The sequence below is a fragment of the Carassius gibelio genome, chromosome A25 (assembly GCF_023724105.1).
Source record: "Carassius gibelio isolate Cgi1373 ecotype wild population from Czech Republic chromosome A25, carGib1.2-hapl.c, whole genome shotgun sequence".
NCBI classification, from domain to species: domain Eukaryota; kingdom Metazoa; phylum Chordata; class Actinopteri; order Cypriniformes; family Cyprinidae; genus Carassius; species Carassius gibelio.
In genome coordinates, this window is record NC_068395.1 from 17,252,237 (window position 1) to 17,276,843 (window position 24,607).

The 24,607-nt window shown below is 40.2% G+C and overlaps 2 protein-coding genes across 2 annotated transcripts in view; both read right to left on the reverse strand.

The window, feature by feature from the left end:
- Positions 1-4: 4 nt before the first annotated feature.
- sntb2 (syntrophin, beta 2) lies at positions 5-14,695 on the reverse strand. Its single transcript, XM_052543518.1, has 7 exons — positions 13,931-14,695; positions 5,630-5,831; positions 4,669-4,876; positions 3,581-3,717; positions 3,248-3,444; positions 2,328-2,506; positions 5-2,088 (listed from the first exon to the last, which is right to left on the reverse strand). Exons 1-7 carry the CDS (start codon positions 14,469-14,471, stop codon positions 1,996-1,998), a joined length of 1,557 nt encoding a protein of 518 aa, XP_052399478.1. The 5' UTR covers positions 14,472-14,695; the 3' UTR covers positions 5-1,995.
- Positions 14,696-15,904: 1,209 nt separating this feature from the next.
- The window catches only part of spire2 (spire-type actin nucleation factor 2), a 36,147-nt gene continuing 27,444 nt past the window's right edge, over positions 15,905-24,607 (reverse strand). Inside the window, exons 10-15 of the mRNA XM_052543517.1 lie at positions 19,053-19,168; positions 18,692-18,829; positions 18,531-18,598; positions 18,392-18,419; positions 17,941-18,032; positions 15,905-16,704 (exon numbers count right to left, since the gene is read on the reverse strand). Of these exons, the coding sequence (XP_052399477.1) occupies positions 16,467-16,704; positions 17,941-18,032; positions 18,392-18,419; positions 18,531-18,598; positions 18,692-18,829; positions 19,053-19,168 (680 nt within the window). The 3' untranslated portion in view covers positions 15,905-16,466. The remainder of the gene's footprint in view (positions 16,705-17,940; positions 18,033-18,391; positions 18,420-18,530; positions 18,599-18,691; positions 18,830-19,052; positions 19,169-24,607) is intronic.

Consider the following 24,607-nt stretch of genomic DNA (forward strand, 5'->3'; position numbering starts at 1 on the left):
CCCATTTCATTTACATGTTTTTATTTTTATATGACATGTACATAAAGACATAATGCATAGCTTCAGGTTACAGGCATTTGTAAGTTATAATAGATATACAAACGAATAAGCATATTTGCATTTGTGTGTTGCAAGCTGCCACAAGTGAACTTTGGTTCAACCTTTGCTCTTCAAAATAAAGACAAATCAAGCTATTACCTAAAAATGCTGAACAAATATTGAAACCGAGGCATGTATCTATGGGTTTATAAAGTACATTCACAGTCTGAAGCATTGGTCAAAAATCGGCTTCAAACATCCCACTTACACATTTGTAAATCTGGCAAGTGTTTAACAGTTTCATAGTTAAGACAAAGCAAAGGGTCTTCAGTTAGTGGTCTGATCTCATAACATAAATTAAAATTATGTGACCGCACGTAATTTCACACAAAACTATGACTGATCAGACTGCTCAACAACCTCAGTCAAAGAAAAATCAGCCAAAAGCATCACGCATCTCTTTTAATATACACTTCAGAAGAAATAAGCAAGTTTCCCACATCAGTGAAATCTTTTGAGCCTCTGATTTCAAAATATTTATGATAGTAGAATGAAAAACAGACTATAAAAGTTTAAGGGCACTTAAAGCATAAAATATGTTGCATATGAGGTCCTTGAGCAGATACATTTGTGTTTTACGCTTTTTTAAATGGACCTAACCATCTCATCTGTGGTATGACCCTTATGGTAAAATAAGAAATATTAAAATATAGATATTGCTTCGGTTAAGCTTGCTTGAGCTATGGTTATAAATAAATGCTGTTCACACAATCTCACTTTCAAAATGTCATTTCCTCCATATATTGTCACATTGTTCATATTCTTTTCCTACAAGAGCTTACTTCCTCCATTGTGCACGCTGCCTAATGCAGTTTACTTATGAGGGAATGACCCTTAAAACTCTTAAACTACGGCGTCTGAGATTGAAGTGATGGGTTAATATAAATCAGGTGCAGTTTACATTACATGCCTTACATAAAAATATCAAAATGTTAATAAAGAATATATACTGATGCTATAGTGATATTATACTGATAGACATAAAACATACACGCCACGAAAAACACATATCAGTGCTAATAACATGATGGTCCCCACACATTTTGACCGAAACATTTCCATGACTTTTACAGTCTTGCCTGATAACTGGATTAGTATTATTTTAAAGACATTTTATAAAGACTGAACTAATAAAAAGCAAAGCTAAATGTATATATATATATAACTAGAAAATGCATACTGACTATACAAATAGGGCTTTTTCCTCGTGATTTATTTAATAATAGTAAGTTTTCATTAATTTCCTTCACATTTCCAAGCCTGGACCCCAGAATGTTAAATTCCCTGATATTTCCCATTTTTTATGACAGTGGGAAGCCTGCAACAAGAACTAAACACTCATCAAATACTGATTAAGAAGCATTTATATAAAGAGATTTTTTTTATATTATTTAAACTGAACCGATCCTATTCAACACCTTACCGTGTTAACTTTAAGGAGGTTATTTTTGGTCAGTCATGAGGGAATGTATTTAAAGCTTCATTTTCTCCATATTAGCATGGATGGCTGTCTTCCACAATCAGTGACACATATTCTTTAAGATTATAGCACACAGATGTAACAGTCTTTGCCATGCAACACATAGAAACATAAATACAGGTCAGATACATGAAAAACAACAGATAATACAAGAATAATGTTCATTTTGGTTATTCTGCAAAGCCTGAAAATGTTCTGTAAAAGCTTGTTGGCTCTAGATGAAAAGGCACGATTGGTGTTCCTCATCAGAGGAAAATGGGATTGTTTTCTGCCTTCGAACGCCCCACACACACACACAACCACTGAACTAATGTGTTAGCTAGAAGAGAAGTAGAGCTATGAAAACACTGCTTGAGTAAAAGACTAGATGTCAATAAATCAATGAAATAAATGACCTCCATCATTTCCTGTTGATCCTATGTGAGCAGTCCTAAACGAGCCAGTTTGGCTGAGAGAAACGAGTGAAGCACAAAGACCACAGGCTTCGGGCCCGAGTGGAGCTCGAACACCTGCGAGACAGAAAGAGAGAAACTCAGATTATTATGAGAACTATACAGGCATCCTGCACCTTTTGATTAATCTCTTCTCACTCTTAATTACATATTAGAGACTACCCACACAAACTAAACCAACGATTGAATGAGGCCTTAATGAGTGGAAGTGTTGATCCATTGTTTTGAAATCTCAGGACCAACAGACTTCCACTCCTCACAGGTGAATATCATACTCTGTGTGTGATGGGTCATACCATCTCTCCCTCTGGAGCACCGAAGTCCAGGTAGAGATTCCTGACTCCATCGTCTGCAGACATCTTGAGCCGCTCGTAGGGGAAGTGGAAGAGCACGGATTCAGCAGATTCCCGCTTCACAGTGAACCCTCTGTCATAGTGCAGGATCAGACGCACGTCCTGTCTGTTCAACACACAGCCTGAGGAGCGCAGACACACAGATGAGCATAAGGATATGAACCACGAGGAGGGGAATTCATGGGATCAATCCAGCATTTTTTCACTTTCCTAAATAAGCCCCTTGGTTACTCGGACAACTCTTGCAGGACATCCAACAAGAATGAATTTGGACGTTTCAGTGAATAACACAATTCCTGGGAAATTGTGCTTATAATGTTGCACAAATTCAATGGATATTAATCTTACAAGGATTGGAATAAGGTGTGAAATTGCAAAGCATTCTAGCTGGTGTTTATCTTCAAAGAAACAGGTTAATTACACAGCAACACGATTAAAAATCATTTCATTGCAATTACAACGATATGATACTTTGAAGCATGAAGTCATCATCACTAAACCATAAAGAAATATTATTGAACATTACATGACATTATTACTATGACTGACCCATGTACGTGCACTACTGGTTTTATACAATGTTGATAATGTGGATAACCACAAAAATTAACTATCACTTATGCCTCCTTTAAAAAAAAAAAATAAAAAAAAACGTAAAACAGAGAATGCATAACCTATACGAATCTAGAATTTTCCTTTAAACTTATTTTAAGTTTATAAAGATTAAAAGTCGCAAGCTGTATAATAATTATTTAAAGGTATGATCACGTTTGAATGTGGAATGTGTTTCTTAGCGAAGGGAAGATTTTCTTCCTTGTATAATTCACTCACACACACACACTCACACACACACACACACACACCTATGGAGACCTCTTTGATGAGCTCAGCAGCCAGGTGTCCGCCCTGCACCAGCGCACGTGTCCACGTGGACAGATCCCAGTGTGTCTCCACACGAAACACATGAGACTCGATGCCTCGGCCGGTGCCTGTACGTGTGGCGAACATCAGATCTCCACCCAGAGCCGGAGGACTGCGGACGCTGCCCGAGTGAACCAGCCTGCAGACACAACCAAACACTCTCCATCAGACACCAAACACAGAACTGTGTCCGTTCATTCAGAAAACAAAATGCTATAGGCTGATTTTCCGGTAACTTCTGCCTCCTTAAAGCTTTACTGAGGTAAGCGTTTGACCGTGTAGCGAGCAGTGGATGGGTCAGGAGAGGAGAGGACCAGCTCTCATGTGTCCAGGGCACGGACTGGAACAGCAGGAGGTCTTTCTCTGTGAGCGCCATGACCACTCGTCTGTACTGATGCCGCCCACCGTCCAGCTACACAAACACAAGATTATACAGGAAACTAGATTATCAAACCACTCTCAACATTAAACTGGATAAATGCGACTAAGGTATGAAGATATTAAAATGTTATATACATTACAACGTGATTCTCTGTAAAGCTGCTTTGAAATAATGTGTTGTATACAAATAAAACTGAACTGATAGTATAAAAGGATGACATTAACAACAGAGCCCAAACTATTCAACTCAGTAGCTATTTTGAGATACAATAACCAACACTCAAATAAAACGTTGTTGTATAAAAATATTTAAAATGCACATAAGGTGTTAAAAATTTCAAATTATTATTTAGTTTATAATTATATTGTAATTAAGAAATAAAAATATTAAAATACATTTTACTATACAAATGACAAAATCTGAAAGCTAAAACTGTTTACATAAAATGCAAATCTTATTGGGATTATGGTTGGTGGGTTCGTGTTTCAAATAACGCTTGGTGACGTTTAAGTCACCCATCTACACAGACACAGGCACAGACTCAGAGTTCATATGAGTGCATCAAAATTAAGATTAATTCAAACTGGGAAACCAATATTTTCAACCTTTGAGTTAAGTGATAATACTGCATTGTCCTAATTTATATTTTATTCCACAGCACCAATGTATATATTTATATACAGTATATGGTTTGTATACTTATTTTCTCAATTTATGGATTATTTTAATAAAACTACATAAGAATATATAAAGAGACTTGAAATGCTGGTATGATTTAAAATCAATAAGCATAAAATATACTTTTGATTTAACAGTTTAACACAGTTTGCATCAGATATTGAGCATATGTTAAGACATCTGTTTTGTAAAATGACCCTTTTACTTCAAATGTTTTGAGAACTGCATGTACTGCATGTTTGAGATCAGAGTGCATGAGTGTGTGTGTGTGTGTGTGTGTGTGTGTGAGAGAGAGAGAGATACCTGCTCTGCCAGCCAGCCGATGTGTTTGACTGTGCAGTGTGTGTTGGCGCTGGGGTTGCACAAGAAAGAGTTGATGTGGTCCATCATCTGTGGCAATAGAGCAGCAATATTTGTGTGAATGGCTGTGAACCAGGAGTGAGCGGACGCCCCGTCTTTACACCGCAGCACCACAGTGTGCTGTCCGTCCGGAGAGTGAAGCTCCAGCAGCCTGAAACAAACACAACGTCCCTGAAAACACTCATCATCCCAGTTACACGCTACATAATCAATATTTCTTCAAAGTAACGAGTTGAGAGTTTTTATGTTTTCAAATAAGTCAAACATTTTAGATTGTATCAGATTGTAAAGCAGATACACTGTCATTATCGTAATATCATGATCATCAACTTTATTCTTTATTGTTTGTCAAATTAACACTTTAAACCTGAGGTGTACGAATAAAAGGTAATTTTCACGTGGCGTTTGCATTCATAACTTTATGAATCATGCATAGTTTATGGATAATGGCGCAACATTCAATCTCTTGATTAAAAAGAGCCCAAACTCACCATAATCTGTCATTTAGACTTAAAGATATTCCTCATCAAGCTATTACACACAAAACCCCAAAGGTGCAAATGTTTTAACTTTCAAAGGGTTTTTAATGCTTGTTATTTCATTAAACATGCTCTGATTGTGGAAAATATCACATCATTACTTACAGAAGATTACCTTTAGTTAGGCAAAATGCCTTCAGGGCTTAAAGGGTTCATTTGCTCTGCTCTCAATCGTTAGTTAATATTTTGTTAATTTAATTAGTCACAGCAAGTACTGATTTTGTGGACCTGGACATGTTTTCATGAGATTCAAATCTAAATGTAGTTGCTGTCTTCACAGCAGAATGACAGTCAACGTCAGTAGCAAAATGCTGCTTCTGGTTTCTTCTGAAATCACACACACACACACACACACACACACACACCTGTTTTCCAGGTCAGGCATGGTGAGGTTTCGGCTGATGAAGCTCATTTTGAGCGGTATGACCTTTCTGTCACGGGTTACACTGCTCTTGGGCGACTCGTCGCTGCTGCTGAGGTTTGGGGACTGAAGACGCCCATCCCAAGGCAGATCGGTGCTCATAGAGGACTTCTTAAAGAGCGGAGACACCTCCCTGATGTACTTCACTGCACACAACACATACAGCCTGAACTGAGCATTCAACAGCAGAAACATACAATTTAAATAAAAGTGCATTAACTCTGTCTGTGCGTGTGTGTGTGTGTGTGTGTTATTGAATGATGAGAGGATATACATTTTGGAGTGGTCTATACCTTTAAGGTATTCACACAGACAGTGATTTGCAGCAATAGAAAACATTTGTTTTTTTACTAATAGTTGTTAATAGTAGTGTTTGTGTAATAATATTATATTCCCATGAAAATGTTACATTTTTAAGGAGTGAGAAAGCTACTCCACATATGTAAGAAAGTAAATAAGTAAACAAATAAATAAGAAAAAACTTTTTAACGCTTCGGTCATATTAAAAGCCTTTAAATTAAATCAAATCAAGCTGCAGTAAGGTCTAGTGGCGATCAACAGTACATCAACCTCAACCATCATAAAATCACTGTCAGCACAATTAGTGTCATACCCAGCAACACTTTATTATGAGTAAATCACTCGCATGTGCGGCTAACTCTTCACTCTGGGCGACTAAATGAGGTCTAATATCAGCCAATGCCTAATACATTCTCAGATTTTACTAACCAGCGTTTGAGTTGGAGGCTAAGTATAAGTTTAGCACAGATATATTTTCACTCACAGTACACTCTGCCTGAGTGCTTGAGAGTTTCACTTCCATCAGGTGATCTGTGCTATTTTTCAGTTCATCTCAATGGCTGTGGATGGGACTGGGCATTCAAAAAATATAAAATGGGCCACATAAACCCTATTTGGCCCGATTTTTCCCGGAAAAACACGACCGGCTGGAGGCGTGACGTGTGGGCGGAGCTAAAGAATCACGAGCGCCAGTAGGCTTTTGTGTTGAGAGCATGTGGAAACTGTGACATTACCGTGAGGGAAAAACCATCATCCAAAACAAACCATGGCTTAAGGCGGTCGCACACCGGACGAGAAGCGCCGCGTCGCGCCACATGTAGGACAACTCAAGGTAGCGCACACCGGACGCGCACATTCTATATGCATGAGCTCAATTTTGCAGCAAGATGGGAGAGTTTTAACTTCATCTATTATTATTATTTTAAATATATGAAGCGGGGCTCGAACCCAGGTCTCCGATGGGAGGGGACGCACTAACAAACAGAACTAACAATTATTGCTAAATGTGTGACTGAATCATATAATAACTTAATAATATTGATAGTTCATCGTCTAGCTGACTACGTCTTGCATTATTATTATTATTTTTATTTTTTCTAAAATCCTGTCAAATGTGCACAAACTACTAGCTACTACTAAATATTGTAGAAACATAATTTTCTGTCAAGTTGCTTTGTAACGATTTGTTTTGTAAAAAGCGCTATACAAATAAACTTGAATTGAATTGAATTGAATTGAACTAACAAGGAGGCAGAGATATTTTAAGCAGTTTTACTCACCGCCTGTGGTTCCAACACACGATCGTGACCCTTTTTCTTTGGGATTGCATCATCCTTAAGAAATAAACGATACGCAAATCCGTCATCAAACTGGGCCTTGTTTGTAAAAACAAACGCAGGGAAATGCAGGGAACAAACAAAAATTCCGCTCCATCTAACGTCACACAGAGCCGTACTCGAAAAAAACTTTCCGAAACTTGTGACAAACCGGAAGGAGTATTTTGGGAACAAAAATACCATGTTAAACTTTGTCCAAGTTTAGCATGGGAATCCAACTCTTTAACAGTGTGAAAAACTCAGTATGCATGAAATAGAATTTCACCCCCCCCTTTAACACTAGGCTTACTGTGGTAGTCAGTGTTACACAGTGTTTGGTCATACACTGATTACATTACTTGACCACAGCGGCACAAGCCCAATCTGTCATTTTGCTTTTATAGAAATAAAAATAATTTAGTGCAGTTGGAAAACATACCCTACAATTCGTATAGGTATAAACTGAAAGCATCTGCTCTACACCAGGGTTGCCAGGTCTGCGTAACAAAACTACCCCAATGGCCGATCAAAAAATAGGCAATTTAAATTTAATATCGAGCTAATATTGTGTTTGGTTGTTATGTAGTGTGGGGCCAGGGTGGGCCAAGCTTCTGCCCCATGCGCTTGCTGTTGTGAAGCACGTTTAAAAGAGGTCTAACACTTTATATAAATACTGTTCAGTTTCTTGCACAGAATGATCATTTTGTGTCTTTACACATCAATGTATCATCACGAGCCGCAGGATTTAATATGGATTTGTCTGTGCATGTTTTCTTTTTGCTCTCATAGATTCTGTTACCATTTGCCATGGCATTGTACAGCTGAGAGACTGCAACGACTGGAGCTTAAACCTACTGTATTCTCCGGACTAGAAGTCACACTTTTCTTCATAGTTTGGCTGGTCCTGCGACTTATAGTCAGGTGTGACTTATTTATCAAAATTAATTTGACATGAACTAAGAGAAATGAACCAAGAGAAAACATTACCGTCTCCAGCCACGAGAGGGCGCTCTATGCTGCTCAGTGCTCCTGTAGTCTACACTAAAAACATAGGGCGCCCTCTCGTGGCTGTAGACGGTAATGTTTTCTTTTGGTTCTTGGTTCTAAATAAATGCGACTTATAGTCCGGTGCGACTTATATATGTTTTTTCCTCATCATGACGTATTTGTGGACTGATGCAACTTATACTCAGATGTGACTTATAGTCCAAAAAGTCTGGGAAGTCGTGGTCTAATGGTTAGAGAGTCGGACTTGCAATCGAAGGGTTGTGAGTTTGAGTCTCTGGCCAGCAGGAATTGTAGGTTCAGTGCACGACTGAGGTGCCCTTGAGCAAGGCACCGAACCCACAATTGCGCCGCAGCATAAATGGCTGCCCACTGCTCTGGGTGTGTGTGTGTTCACTGCTCTGTGTGTGTGCACTTTGGATGGGTTAAATGCAGAGCACGAATTCTGACTATGGGTCACCATACTTGGCTGAATTTCATGTCACTTTCACAAAAAAAAAAACACCACCACCAGTTCTAATTTCAGTTAAAATGTCTATGCAATCATACATGTTACCAAGTTTTAATTCTAATTACTAAAGTTCTGTCATTATATAATACTTGATTATCATTCATAATAATATATTATAATGCTTGACTGACTGAGTTTAAGAGTGTACTTTCAGATAATTAAAATGATGGATGGGTGGATAGATGGAATATCAGTCTGGCTAGCCAATGGCGATTCAAAAAAATGCTAGCCAATGGCGATTCAATTACTAAAGTGTCCGCAGAGGCTTGCCTAATGCATTAAAGGTTGAGATCTATGCCAATAAGCCAAAGGTTATTTAAACTCTAAAAGGGTGATTCTCAAACTTCCAATATTTCACCCCAAGAAGCAAACCATGGCACCTTACACCAGGTTACTCCACTGGGACTGAACATGTTATGAATGTTATGTCCAAGCTAGCTGCTAATTATGGCTGAATGAATAGCTCTTCATTTCACTCTCAGAAGATTTGTGTTCTTTAGCATCCTGTTCTTATCAACTGTACTGTTATTGTGCCAACATCATGGGATCATTTCTGAGCCATTTAAAGATCTCATTAGATCCACCAGGACCATCAAACAGCTTCAGTTCTCATTTTAATTAGGCCGGTGCCACAGAGGATAATGTCTGTGTCAACAGAGCCCATCTCATGAGACGTTGCTCCACATATCTGAACGTCAGTCTCCAGGACCTCTGATTATGGTGCAGGGATTCAGCATTATCTCTGCATAATTTCCAGCACCTCTCTTCCAATAATTGCAATAGGTTTTGTGCTTTGTTACCTTTCAGCTTTCAAATTCTGTTTTAACCCCAAAATGCAAACAATAAAGATGGACAGAGATAGTTAAATGTGTCATATGATGTTGCAAAAAATGTGGTGTAATGAAATGGGTTTATGCGGTTTAAGTAAACAAACATATTGTACATTATTGTTTCTCCTTTATGCCCCGCCTTTCTGAAGCGCATAGATTTTTACAAAGCTCATCATTCTCAAAAGTGACGTTGTGCATTGATTGGCCAGCTATCCAGTGCATTGTGATTGGCCGAATACCTCAAGCGTTTGATGGAAATGTTACGCCCCTCACCAAACTGTGATGCCATGTCCCGGCGTGACGAAACAAAACAATAAAACCCATTACTAACGAGGCATTTGTTGCATCTGGTTGGGACATAATTACGGATTAAATTACATAGGCTAAATTGTCTTTTTATGCCTTGCGTTGCATATTGCACCTCGTAAAACAGAGTCTTAGGTTTTGTGTTTAAGACTTTAGTCTTTGCAACTTTAGGGATCTTATCTATGCACTTTTATCTATGTAACAGCTTGTAACACTCCAAAGAGAAAGGAAAACATGAAATCGCATCCTATGTAGAGCTGAAGATCTTTGCCCGAACCCGATGGGACCCGTCGGGACCCGACGGGTTCGGTCGGGTTCGGGCTTAATTTCTATCATCTTACGCGGGCTCGGGCCGGGCTCGGGCTCGCGCTCCGGTTTGCGAGGTAAACGAGCTGTCATGTGATGTGTTTCGATTAGCGCGAGAAAGATGCGAAAATGAATGCTGAGCAGGTGTAACGGAGGCTTGCCTCTGGTGATTACGTTTTGGTTGCACCAGCAACTAAAGCAAAGTCTGAGGTGTGGAAAAGTTTTGACCATGTTTATAATGAGAATAATGACGCACCATCAGTGAGCGCAGGAACGCGCTGAAGACATCTACAGTGGATTCAATCATTTTCCTCCACAAAAACATGTAGGCCAAGCCTAATCTCTGTGAGTAAAGGTTTTTCAAATGATAACTAAATATTCGTCGAGTCTTAAATGCATAATGTTGACAGAGTATTTACGCTAATGTTGGCATTATTCTTTTATTAAATAAAGCAAATCCGGCGGAGCCTTTATCTTAATTTCGTTATTGCCAAATACCCATCTTAATTTAAAATTTATCTTAATTTTTTTTTTTTTTTAAATAACTCGTTTTTATTGGTGCGTTGGTCTATTTATAGGTTAAATGAGCCTATGTCTAGAATGCTGAGATGTTACGATGTCACAGAGGACTTATTTTATTTCTTTATTCCAACTTCCAAGTGGTCTAGGCTTTGTTAGGTATGAGTAAATTATGTTAAAACATGAATAAATTACTCATTGTTGACAAAAGGCAAAAGAGCTGTGTGCGTGCGCACATTTGAATAATGTCGGGCTGTAAACGGGTTCGTGCTTTAAAAAAGCTGTCAATCAAAATGTACTTGTCGGGCTCGGGCCGAAACCTGTCGGGCTCGGGTCCTGTCGGGCCTAACTTTTAAGGCCCGATTACAGCTCTAATCCTATGACCCCTTTAAAGAGCCCGTAAGATGAAAATTGTAAGCTTCCTATCACTGTTTATAAGTCCTGTACATTAGGTTTAAATCTATCCAAGGTTAAAAAACATTGTCATTTTGTCAAAATATAATTTTAAAATTACCTCAATTCTCAGAGATCCGCAAACGGTTCGCGCGAAGCTGTTCAAAAGATTCAGTTTCCTTAAACCCCACCTTTCGGTAGCATACTGTGTTCTGATTGGTCAACTAACATAGTCAGGTTTGATTGGTTGTTCCGCACACACCTCCACGGTAAACAATGCGTTAGCATCTGTTTGGGGTGAATTATGTCTTATTCCTCTTACCGCTAAAGCAAACAGTAAAATAAAAAACTTGAACAATCTCGCTGCTTTTTCTTCTGTGTGCGTGTATTCAAGCCGCGCTTCAGTTTGGATCTGAATAGTGCGTTCAGCGCGGGGGCGTGGTCACATTAGATATAACGAAGGGAGACGTGAAAAACAGACATCGCGTTGTTTTCATATGGATTATTTTATCACAGAATATCTGTTAGCAGCACTTGTTTAGTTTTAAAGTAGACATGTTAAGCTTTCTATAGATATCGCTCTCATGTCTCTTCGTTGAGTATTCACAGAGTTACACTTCATTTTAATGACGTTTTTGTACATGACGTTTTCACATACTGATAAGACGCTCGGGAGAAAACAAACACATAACTCCATAATCATACTTCGCGTTGTGATTCGGAGATGCTGGTTGGTCTAAATAAAGTTGGTAATGAACCCTCTTTTATGGCCAAACGCTTTGAAAATCCCGCCTTGTACTCACCGAGATTAGAAAAGCAGTCACCAGTGAAATGTTGTGAACACAACAAAAGGGATTTGTTGTACTGCTCTGGTATTGTGGTAAAAATGAATTTTAGTCATTGGTTCTTCTGATCTTCATTCTTTGGCAGTGAAAATAAAAAAAACTTGCCTTTACAATTAAAAACACACTGTCTCCTCGACATGATGCTCTCACACCAACCAGAGCGTCTGTGTGTGTGTGTCTGTGTGGGGGGGGGTGGGGCAGGTCAGAGTTACGTTTCTCCCAAGACGGTGGGCGGAGATTATTATGTAAAGTGTTCTAGTGACGTGCATAGAGATGGGCAAAAGATTTGAAATCTATAACGACTCGTTTCAGCAATTCAGAGTCGACTCCTTACTTTAGAAGCCAATAACTTTATAAATCGTGTACTTTTTGGTTTAAATTACTTTGCACATTGTTTACACTGATGGACAGCTACATCATACACTGTAATACAGGTAATTTCCCATCTGTGTGGCTCTTTAATGTGTCGTGATTGATAGCCGCCTCAGTTCAAGCAGCATATGAAACGATCATCTTCCTCTTTATTGCTAGTTACAGCACAAAATAAACATGAATGAACAGCAGAAAAATTATAAAATTAACAGGTGCCATATAACTTAGCGAAGTATATCATGTCATCGCTCAAACAGTGTTTCAATCTCGGGAAAAAGTCAGAAAAGCAACATGAAATGTTACAGCCAAGAAAGTAGTTAAATATCATAGTTGCCAAGTCTGGGCTTTTTCTTTGTAAAGTTGTGTTGAAAAAATTCTGGGTCGTTGGTAGCGTATTTTTTTATTGGGGGGGGGGGGGGCTTATTTAAATAAAATATGGCTGCTAATTTGCCAAATATTCGGCCCCCTCCTCAGGTGCCTTTTATTTTTTTTAAGTGATTATTCTTCAATGAGAGATTGGAGAAAACATCATTCTAAAGGAAGGCTGTAATCCAAGCATTGATAGTAGTAGATGTAGTTGAGTGGGATTACTTTTTTTCCTTTATAATGTAGCCTATTTTTTTATTTTTACAAATATTGTGTAATGTATTATTTATCAATGTAATTAAAAAAAACAAGTAGGCTTATAGTACATAGTAGGCATAGCCTACTAATACCAAGAGTATATTTGGTTCGAATAGACAATATTTAAGTAGGCTACAAATAAGTGGCTATGTTACAGCTCCCCTTTGAATATCTTGTATTTTTCTCCTTTTCCATCTCTTCAATCCTATTCTGCTCACAGAGGATCGGAGATAAGTTTTGTTGCAGTTTGCTGATTTTTATAAAATAACCTTTTTTTTTTTTTGCTTTTCAGATAAAAAGGTAGTTTCAGTTTAATATGTTGTAGGAACAGTTATTGGTAATAAATAATTTATAATAGTAAAGTATGAAAAAATAAGGGGTTGGGCTTGTTTTTGAAGCTGCAGTTGCTTATTTGCTTATTTTATCTCGCGAGAGTAGGCAACTATGTTAATTATCTGTTTCTCCATCATCTCCCTGTATCCCATCCCACACATTCACTTCTGAAGTCTGGAGATACATTACTGAACATATGCTATTAAAGCAAAAAAATATATATAACCTTCTTATTGTCAGAAAGTACCTTGATGCATGCATCAAACTGCTATCCAAACTTAAGTTAGTTTTATAACTTTTACAATTGATTTTCATATGTTAATGTAACTCACACCCCATATCAACCCACATTACGTGTAAAAAGTGCAAATGTCAAATGAACTTGTTTACTACAGGAAAACTCTTAAGTCTTAACAAAACATTAACTAAATACATTTTAAAACATATTCAGTCTCACTTTATGGTGTCGGACATGCAAGTTTTGAACTTTGTTTCATTATCAGCGAAATATACACTTGTTTATTTTAAGTGTTCATAACTCCGTGCGGGCCTGTTGAATCCCCGCGGCTCGAGTGATCGGCTTACCCTCCAGCGTCACCTCCTTCCCGGCCTTCTTCAGCGCCTGCACCGCCGCGTCGTGCGTGGCATCGCGGAGGTCGCTGCCGTTGACGGACAGGATCGCGTCGCCGACCCGCAGGGCTCGACTCTGATCCGCAGCTAAACCGGGGAAGATCTTTGAAATGAGGATGGGCATACGGTTCTCCCGTCCCCCTTTAATACTGATCCCCAATCCGCCGGACTCCTGCTTGACTATCCGAACCCTTCGAACCCCCTCCGGCCCCGCCGGGTCACAATAACCGCTGGACTCCGAGTCGGACCCGTTGACCCGACCCAGACTGTCGTGTTGCCCGCGGCTCTGAAAAACATCTCGGTTCAGTTCGTTGCCATTAGAAACGCCATTTCTTAAATGAGAGTTGTGCTCCGAGTAGCCCGCTGGCCCGCTCGGCTCGCCCTCCGCCGTCAGGGTGAGAGTGTCCCGAGTGAGCTCCGCGGTGACCCGGACCCAGCGGTCGCTCAGCAGCAGGTCCAGATGACCCTGTTTCTCCGCGCGGGTCCACACGGCCATGATCAAACTTTAACTCATCATAAAGTTTAAACTCTCTCGACACACCCACTTACACGCACATTTCCCCAGAGGAAGGAAGAGGAAAATATTTTATGTCTGTTAAATAAGTTAAAACATCGGTTTATTTCCGCGGCCGCTTGAATTTGCGATCACTGCACGAAGAAACTATAAAATTAAAAACATCCTGAAGATCGGACTGCTGAGACAACCATGAGATTTGTATGCACTTAATTATTCATGAGAGGGGCGGGGATTTAAAATATTTTTTCTTTCAGAAAGAAAAAAGCTCACAGTAAGCCACACAAGGTCGTGCTGTGCAGTGATTTCATCAAGGTTAACGAAGGCGAACACAATGCCTCTTAACCCTGGTAAAATGATTAATCATTGTAACGGACATAGTGCTTTGTTTACAAATGCCTTTTACTTTTGCTGTTTAGAGGGATTTTTCCCTCGCCTCTCTCATTGATAATTAATTAGATGCAAATCTAATATATTTTATAATACGATAGAGACAGCTATTTGATAAAATACACTAGCGTTCAACTGAATGAATGAATGAATGAATGAATGAATGAATGATATACCCAAATAAACAATGACTCTGCCAAGAAATATAATTAATTAGCCTAAAACATGTATTACAATTGCATAATAACTTATTACTTTTTAGGCATTAGTAGGTCTGTCACAGACTGACTAAATTATATTGACAAGTTTACAGCGTCTTTAATGGCAGCTCGTTCAATAGACTTCTAGTGCCAGAACGGTCCCTTAAAAAATAAAAATAATAACTTATGTGAAAAAAAATATGTGGCTGTACATAAACAGTTGTATCTTATTCACTGATCAATATACTATTATGTTCTCTGTTATAGATTAGTGATCTGATTACATATTTAAGTAGAATAAATGTAAATAATAAAAGTCAACTAAAGCCAAAAGCCAATCATGAGCAATATCCATTATTATTTATAATTAAGCTCTTTACTGTGTTAAAGTCAAATGTTTGGTAAATCAGTTTAACACATTTGTGTCAGCTCTTAATAATATTGACTCACAGTAAACAATGTTGACTGTTCTCATTTGCTTTAAAGTGTCATTCATACTCTAAATGGGTCACCTCCGCTTTAAAAAAAAAAGCAAATTTTTAACATATAACAGTAACAGTTGACATGATGAGGCAAAAGCTTTATGACGTGTTTGTGCAGGGAAGCTGACAAATCTTAATATCTTAATAATCTTTCATTTTTTATGCAAAATATTCCAATAAATTCCTCTAGTTTGGGGGTAAAATATGGTTTGAAGATGCCATGGCAGTTTTTGATCTATTCATCCATATAGTATTTTTAATAACATAATAATATATAATAATCACACTATGGCACCCACACACTTGATATGTGTGTGGAAACATCACATGCTGGAGAGAGCAGTCGTTTTGTGGCATTGGTTTTATTGCAGACTTGCAGACCTTACAAAATAAGAGTGTGTTAAACATGTGGTTCAGAAGGCCACTTCATTAGTCTACTGAGAATAAGATACTATTATCAGCTTCATTCTGACCTTTACTATCACAAACCAACCTGACTCAGTCCCAAGGTATTTACATCCCTTTCTGGTGCTAAATAGAGCAATGCATTTGCTATTTAATATGTGAAAGATGCATTTACAGATGTACTTTATAAGGATGTACAGTATCCTAAGCATGGACAGTCCTGGCTTAGTTATATAGCATTATGTTCAAGCTAAAATCAAGAAAAGATGCACAAGGATTGTCTTTCTTCATTAGCCTTCAAGCATTGCATCCCTTAATCTAACCACACATTGTGGTTATATGTACATAGTGCAGGAAAGGGTGATAAGGCAGATATGATTCATGTGTGATTCACATCTCTATCATCTAACACTGGCAAATATTCTGCTGCCTGCCAGTTGGATGCTTGTAGAGTTTGTGTAGAGTATGTGTGGAGGATGTGTGAGATGGAGCTGATACATTTATTTACTGTTCCTACTGAAAGCGTGTGGTTGTGATGTGGCATGTGAATGTGTCGAAGTCGTCCTTTTATTTCGTTTTGGTGTGTTGTTGATGATGTCCAAACTTCTGCGACTGGAGGAAATGACATCAGCCACAAACTTAGTGCAGTCAGAGCACACATCTCTCAGGTTGCAGCCTGCGGCGTACAGGTGGGGAAACTCTTCCTCCACAGAGTGTCTGGAGAGAGAGCACAAAGACCTGCAGACAAACAGAGAGATTTTAGCTATTCCAACCACTTTTTTTCTCCAATGTTAAAAAACAAGATATCTTTATTATTTTCTAAAGATGCTTCACTTTTGTATAATGACAGCAAATTCCGGGTTCAGTACAGGCCCTGCGTCAATTTTGGGGGGTGAGGGTGGGGTTATGATGTCCTGAAGCCCCCCTGCAATGTTCTGAAGGGACCACCCCTCCACCCCCAGATACGGAAAGCAATCAAATACTGAATGCAATCACTGATGTATTTAGAACATTCACTGCTAAATTCAAAGACTTTTTCTGACACTATTCAGTGTTTTCAACACATAAAATGTATTTTGGGTTTCAGACATTTAAATTAATTACTAGCAAAATAGACGTTTGTTAGATACACAGTGATGCTTGTGAGTGTGTTAAATACACTGATGTCTAAGGACAAGCCGCAATAATAATCCTTTAAAATCTCATGACGTGTTTAGTTCATATAGGTACACGTTGTGTAGGTAACTACAAAGTTCACACTATTCTTCTCCTAGTTAAACTATGATTTAATTTTATGTATTTCATGAGAAATGGGAAATTTAAGTGATGTTTATCCAAAGATCTCCCCTTTGTATATCAAACCTTATACAGTACAGATTGTTTTATCTTCACGTTAATAAACAGCAAAATAACTGTTCTGCAAAATTCCTCAACTGTGAAATTAATTCAGTTTCAGCTGTGCAGCTCTGCTATCAACAGTGGCACTATTCAGCTCTATTTAGTTCAACTTTGATTTCATTTAGATCAATAACATTCTGAATGTTCATGAGTTATGAAACAAACTCAGTTCAACTGTAAAGCATCTCTATAAAGACTATAGTGTTATTATTGAGCTCAGGTCAGTTGCTTCAGTTCAGCTTAATAACAGTGGAAAGTTTATCAAAACAATAAATGGGATCGATTTGACTACAATTTACATTATGCAATTATCTTTTAAATTCATCACCTTTAAGCAACATTAAAGGCTGTGTAAATAATCTTTTTTTGACGTTGTTTAAAATGTTACTGGTAACTTAAATTTAGGTATTGGATATAAACAGCAACACAGATACATTTAGTAAAGTAATTATAAAAAAACAAAAACAAAACAACAACTGAAAATCATTGTAATTTCAGAGTTCATTTCTAGCCAGCAGCGACGGTGTAGAATGTGACTAATCATTTAACTTAGACACACAGCATATATTTACTCACTTATAGCCTTCGCTCTTGTGACTCTTCACACTGCTGTGAAATCCCACAGCGTACACTGGAATGTGTGCCATCTTTTTGTAAGGAATTTTCATCTGTTAAAGGGTCAAAATAAAGCAAAATCACTTATGGAATTTGTTACATTGTTTTTTTACTGTTGAAATAGCAGTGTGTAATTAAATAAGAAGCCCTAAAGCATTGGTCCTCAGATGGTGGGAGAACAGATGGATAATAATAAAAAAGAATGCAGTCAACATTATAATCAGGCAAAGTTAGCAAAATAAATAAACGTATCAACTTTTGGAGGAGAAAGGGCTTTCCGTATAATTTGTAACTGATGTCTAAGGCTGTGAGTCCAATTAAACTCTATTGTACCTTGAATTAAATATCATAGACTATTACTATCGACTACTAAATTGCTGCATGAGATTTAAATAAAATAAAAATGTAATACCTTTGCACTACAAGAACTACAAACAGACCTGAAAGAAAAAGAATCACATTAACTGTGATGATAAACATGAATCTTCAGAACAGTGAATCAGATAATGTTAATATTAAATGTTGCAGGAATTATTTATGAAAATGAAGACCTTTTACACAGGAGGCACGTGGACGGCCATGAAAACAGTGGAAACTTCACCCGACAACAGCAGCATATCTAAAAACAAAGATGAACAAAACAGAAACTAAAATTGTTTTTTTTGGCTTGTTGGACTGATGCTGATCATATGATCCATTCAGATATTCACACCTTGCCTTTCTTCAGATTATTATATAGCTCTTTGTTCTGCATGTATTTCTCCATCTCAGCCTTGATAAGTATCCGGCGCACGTTGATGACTTCATCCACTGTTAAAGCCAGACTGTCCACTGGATGACTGAATTCCTCCTGTGTGTGAGGGAAATAAAGAAGATGACATATCCTGTACAAACAACTACCAAAAAAAAACCTGTTTACAATCATCTAGGACACTTATGGGGGAAGTTTTGTTAAACACTTCCTGTTCATTTTAACAAATAAAGGGAAATTATTGTCTGTGTTAATCGACAGCATGTCACAGATGCTTCCCATTATATTACCTTTATTGGGTATAAATACCAACACCACTGACCATCCACTGATGTCTGCAGAGTCCGTCATATGCTGCAGCCCCATCACTGCGTTTGTCATCGGAGCTCAGGGAATGACAGGTGGACGGGGACATCCTGTCAAACACAGGAAACGAGGCTGCACACAAAGAAAACAGTGGAGAAGAGAGAAACACCGTCAGGCATCTCTATTAAATAATTCAGAAAGAATGTGTTGAATTAACTTTGAACAAATTGAGTTCCAACTAGTGTTGACACATGAAAACTGAATTTTCTTTATTTATATATAGTGCCAGATTTACTAAACAGGTCAAAAAGGGGACCACAGTACAGTAACCTTTTAATATCACAGGATGTTGTCGTGAAGCAGTAATTTTCCTTTGCTATTGTGTGACATTTGTTATTAAGCAGTAATGACACGAGTCAGCAATAAGGAACCTCTCTTTTTATTTTAATTATAGTTTGTCAATAAAGCAAGAAGACAATAAAAAAATTGTCATTTTCAGCTAAAGTCAGCTCATTGATGATTCAGTGATGTCATAATCCAGCTCTCTTCCAATAGTGTCTTTGCAATTTGTCAGCATCCCCAACGAAACAAGTCAACGGTGACAATGGCAAGCAATCAAAACTCCATCAGTGAAAGTAATGGAGAAAAAACCTAGGGAGAAACAAGTCTCAGTCAGAGCCAGTCCTCTGACCAAAACCACCACGGTATGCTTGCAAACAAAGTTGCTTTCTCCTGGTCTGGACAGACAGAATGCTTCAAGCACTACCAGCCGCGAAATCTGAGTAGGCACATTTGGCACATATCCACTCCTCAAGTTTTCATGACTCCAGGTGGGGATAAATTATCTTGTCGCCCATTTGAGTTAAAAGACCCTCCTGATGGGAATCTATCAAGGGGGCCGTCAAGAAGGGATACAAGGTCCAAGAACCATACTTAGGCTGGCCATAATGGGGCTACTACCAATAGAGAGGTTCCATCCCAGTGAATTGTCTCCATAACTCCTGGATGCAGAGCATTCACAGGAAATGCTTACAAGTGAAGCCTCGTCCACGTCTGTACCATAGCATCCAGTCCTAATGGAGCTGGATGTGTGAGGGAGAATCACAGATGACATTGCAAGGTCTCCCGAGATCCAGACAGGTCTTCCTGAGCCTGACCCAAAATACTCCAAATCTGCCCCACTACTTCAAGGTGAAGTGTCCACTCTCCTGGCCTCTGAATAATTTCAGGAACCAAGGCTTCTTCTATTTAATTGTAATTAATTAGTCCACTGAAGGCGAGCATGGTGAGAACCCAAGTGCAGTTTATTTACAAAGGTATTCAAACATCCAAACATAATCCCAACAAGAAACGAAGACTTGACTTGACTTGATGGGGTATGAACAGACTTGGTATGAACAGACTCGACTCACCGACAGCAGGTTACAACATTAATACACAACCAGGGACAATGGCTAAATGAAATCAATATATACCAAACATAAAAGGTCATATGACAAGATCAAACCAATGGGAAACAAAACAGACAACTAAGACAACCAATCAGAACATGACACAATGAACAAAAGAACCACAGACAAGGGAATCACATGACAGAAAAGGTTGGCCTGGACCATGGAGAAGATCCAGAGGAGCAGGGAGCCATGGCATTGCAGGCAGAGCGGGGACCCATGGCGGAGCAGGCAGAGCGGGGACCCATGGCAGAGCAGCCAGAGCGGGGACTCATGGCGGTGCAGGCAGAGCTGGGAATAGGCTTTGGCTTAAGTGATGTGAGCAGGCTTTGGCTTGACTGGCGTGACGTGAGCAACTTCAGACATTACGGTCAGTATGTGAAGAGGCTCTGGTGTGGTGGGAACTGTAAGATTGCAGGGCTCCTTAGCCACAAAACCACAGTGTACGATGAGCCACACAACAGCAGAGCATGATCAATGTATTGTTCCAGAGACCAGTTTATTTTTCCTCCAGGTAGTTGAGAAGTAATAGGTTCATTTAAACCCAATCGAAAAGTGTCCTTGAGCGCAGCATCCTTGAAGTCCACCAGATAATAAAGTTTACAAAAATCACTCACATAATCCTCTATAGGCCTTTCACCCTGACGAAGACAGAGGAGCAGTTTCATGTAAACAGTTTCATGTAAACTGTAATGAATTAGTCTCCTTGTTGCTCTGTGGACAACTCTTCAGTTGCTCCACTGCAAACCTCAGACCACTTCCTCATTACTGCTAACCTAGCACTTACTCCTGAAGCGGCACACACTCCAACGCAGGTCACCTTTCTATGGAACCTACGCTCACTCTCCGAATCTCGCCTATCTACTGTGGTTTCATCCTCGCTTCTTGCACTCTCTCAGTTTTCAGCTCTGGACACGAACAGCGCTACGGACACTCTTTGCTCCACTTTAACATCTTGCTTGGACAACTTTTGCCCAGTGTTGTCTAGACCAGCAGGCACCGCCCCATCTGTCCGAGGTTCTCCGTGAACATCGCTCTAAACTCAGGGCTGCAGAGAGGAAATGGCAGAAATCAAGAAACTCTACCGACCTCAGTGTGTATCAGTCTCTCCTCTCTTCCTTCTCTGCAAATGTCTTCACGGCTAAAACATCCTACTACCACAACAAAATGAACTGCTGTTGTGAAGCTCGGACATTCTTCAAACCTTTCTCTTCCCTTTTTAATCCACCTCCACCACCTCCTCCATCGACTCTTACAGTGGACGACTTTGCGGTTTTCTTCACAAATAAGACAAGAACCATCAGTGACCAATTCTCCACACCGCAGACTGAGGACAACTTCACAATGACCGATGCAATGACACAATGACTCTTTCTCCTCCTTCTCCCCACTGTCAGAGATGGACGTCTCCAAACTTCTCCTGTCCAATCATCCTACTACTTGTCCACTTGATCCGATCCCCACTCACCTCCTTCAAGCGATCTCTTCTTCAGTCATACCTTCGCCTACTCACGTTATCAACTACTCTCTTCACTCTTGAATATTTCCCTCAGCATTTAAGCAGGCTCGGGTAAGCCCACTGCTCATGAAACCATCTATATATCCAGTGCTTCTTGAAAACTACAGACCGGTATCCCTTCTTCCATTCATTGCAAAGACACTTGAGCAAGCTGTGTTCAACCAGCTTTCTATGTGACTTGTACAGAACAACCTCCTGGACAGCAACCAATCTGGCTAAAAAAAAAGTGGCCACTCAACTGAGACTGCTCTGCTCTCGGTTACTGAAGCCCTGCAACTGGCAAGAGCCGCTTCAAAATCCTCAGTACTCATCTTCCTGGACCTGTCTGCTGCTTTTGACACCATTAATCACCAGATTCTCCTGTCCACAGAAAGATGGGCCTCTCTAGAACCGCACTCCTGTGGGTTAAGTCCTACCTCTCTGACAGATCCTTCAGTGTGTCTTGGAGGGGTTATGTTTCTAAGTCACAACACCTTGCTACTGGGGTTCCACAAGGCTCAGTACTTGCACCACTTCTCTTCTCCATCTACATGACGTCATTAGGATCTGTCATTCAGAAGCATGGCTTTTCTTATCACTGCTACGCTGATGACACCCAACTCTACTTCTCATTCCAACCAGATGACCCAATGGTAGCTGCTCGCATTTCAGCCTGTCCGAGTGACATTTCTATCTGGATGAATGACCATCACCTTCAGCTTAACCTTACGAAGACAAAGCTCCTGGTGATTCCAGCTAACCCATTGCTTCATCACAACTTCTCTATACAGCTGGGTTCATCAACCATTATTCCTTCGAGGACAGCCAGAAACCTAGGAGTTGTGATGGAACATTAGTTAAGCTTCACAGACCACATTGCTACAACGATCCGGTCCTGCAGATATGCCTTATACGACATTAGGAAGATTAGACCCTTCCTGTCAGCGCAAGCCACCTAACTTCTTGTCCAAGCTCTTGTTCTCTCCAGACTGCACTATTGTAATGCTCTCTTTGCGGGCCTTCCTGCGTGTACTGTCAAGCCTCTGCAATTGATCCAGAATGCAGCAGCGAAGGTTGTCTTCAATGAGTCAAAAAAAGTTCATGCTACTCCTCTCCTCATCAGGTTGAGAATCTAAAGAATCATATTTTTCGCCAGCACTTAACCAACTAATACTAGCACTTTTCCTTCTTTTCTTGTCTTTTCATTTATTAAAAAAAAAACCTGGCTATGCGTTCTGTACTAGACTAACTGAGACTTCTCCTACTGACAATATCCTTTCGTCTTCAGTGACTGTTTTGTCTGATTTAAACGTCTGCTTACAGTGAAAATGAAACACACATCTAAGGCAAGTCCTAAAAATTTTGTGAAATGTGCTGACCCGTGCCCAAGATATTTGTTGCCGGGTGACACTCACGAGATGTGTGTGTACTGTTTGGGTGTAGAGCACGCACAGGATGCTCTTGAGGGAGCGTCCTGTGCAAATTGTGAGCATTTTCCTATGAGAATGCTTCGCTCTCGTCGGGCTCTCTTCTCGAGGGAAGAGAGTTCAGCATCTGACCCTCGCGGATCGGGTCCCACTCATGCCGAGGCAGAGCGGGGATGCGCTTCATGGAGCTCCCAGATGGAGCTCGCTGACAGTCTCGAAAGGGGCGTTAACCTCTGATGAGAGTCAGCTGCAGGTGGATGACAGAGACGATTCTCCTACTGATACTGCAGCGAGTGCTCTTCGGGCTGTGCAAGAGATGGCTGAGGAGGAGGATTTAGATCCTCAACCTCGTCGGCCATCCTGCCCCGTGTACGCAGAGTTGGTGGAAGTTATGGAGCGGGCCACTGACAAACTTCAGTTGCCATGGCGGCGCGCTCAGGGAGAGATCGTTCGCGGTCGTTTGGACGATCGGTTTTTCCCTGAACATAGACCACCAGCTCAGCAGAGCCTTCCATTCCTTCCTGATCTCCATTCAGAGATTGAGAGGGCATGGAAGAAACCGTACTCTGCCCGTATTCATCGACATCAGCGGGGTAATTTCGCTGATGTTGAGGGGATTAGGGAGTATGGTTATGGGTCGATGCCGCCCATTGACGAGATGTTTGCGAACTGTCTCATATCTGGGCGGGTGTCAACAAACTAAAAGCTCCGACTCTGCCATCCAAGCCCCTTAAAACCACGGCTCGCTTGAATGGCAGAGCGTACACGGCTGCAGGATCTCGACCAGGGGGCAGTTCCACAGATTTGTCTCTCCGGGCCACTAAACAGATTGCTGCCGCGATCGGCCAATTAATGGTTGAAAACTTTAAGGAGGCGAAGGAGCGCTCAGCCGTATTAAGACCTGTATACAGCTGAGATCCGGGCCCCAGCCCAGGCAGGCGGGAGGACCTGGTCCGTCTTGGTGTGAGGACCACAGACAGGGCCAGAGGTCTAGTGTTGCCTCTCGTGTGCCCCCTCCATGGAGGAGTAGGACGCAGAGGAGGCGAGCCTCCCGCAAGAAGAGGGACTTAAGGAAGGTCATTCAGCACAAGCGCAGCAACGCTCAGGGGAAGTAGGGTTTGATCTCCCTGGCAGGCCCTTTCTACCAGCCCTCTCCCTCTTCTTGACTCCCCAGGCGTTTACATTACACCAGCCC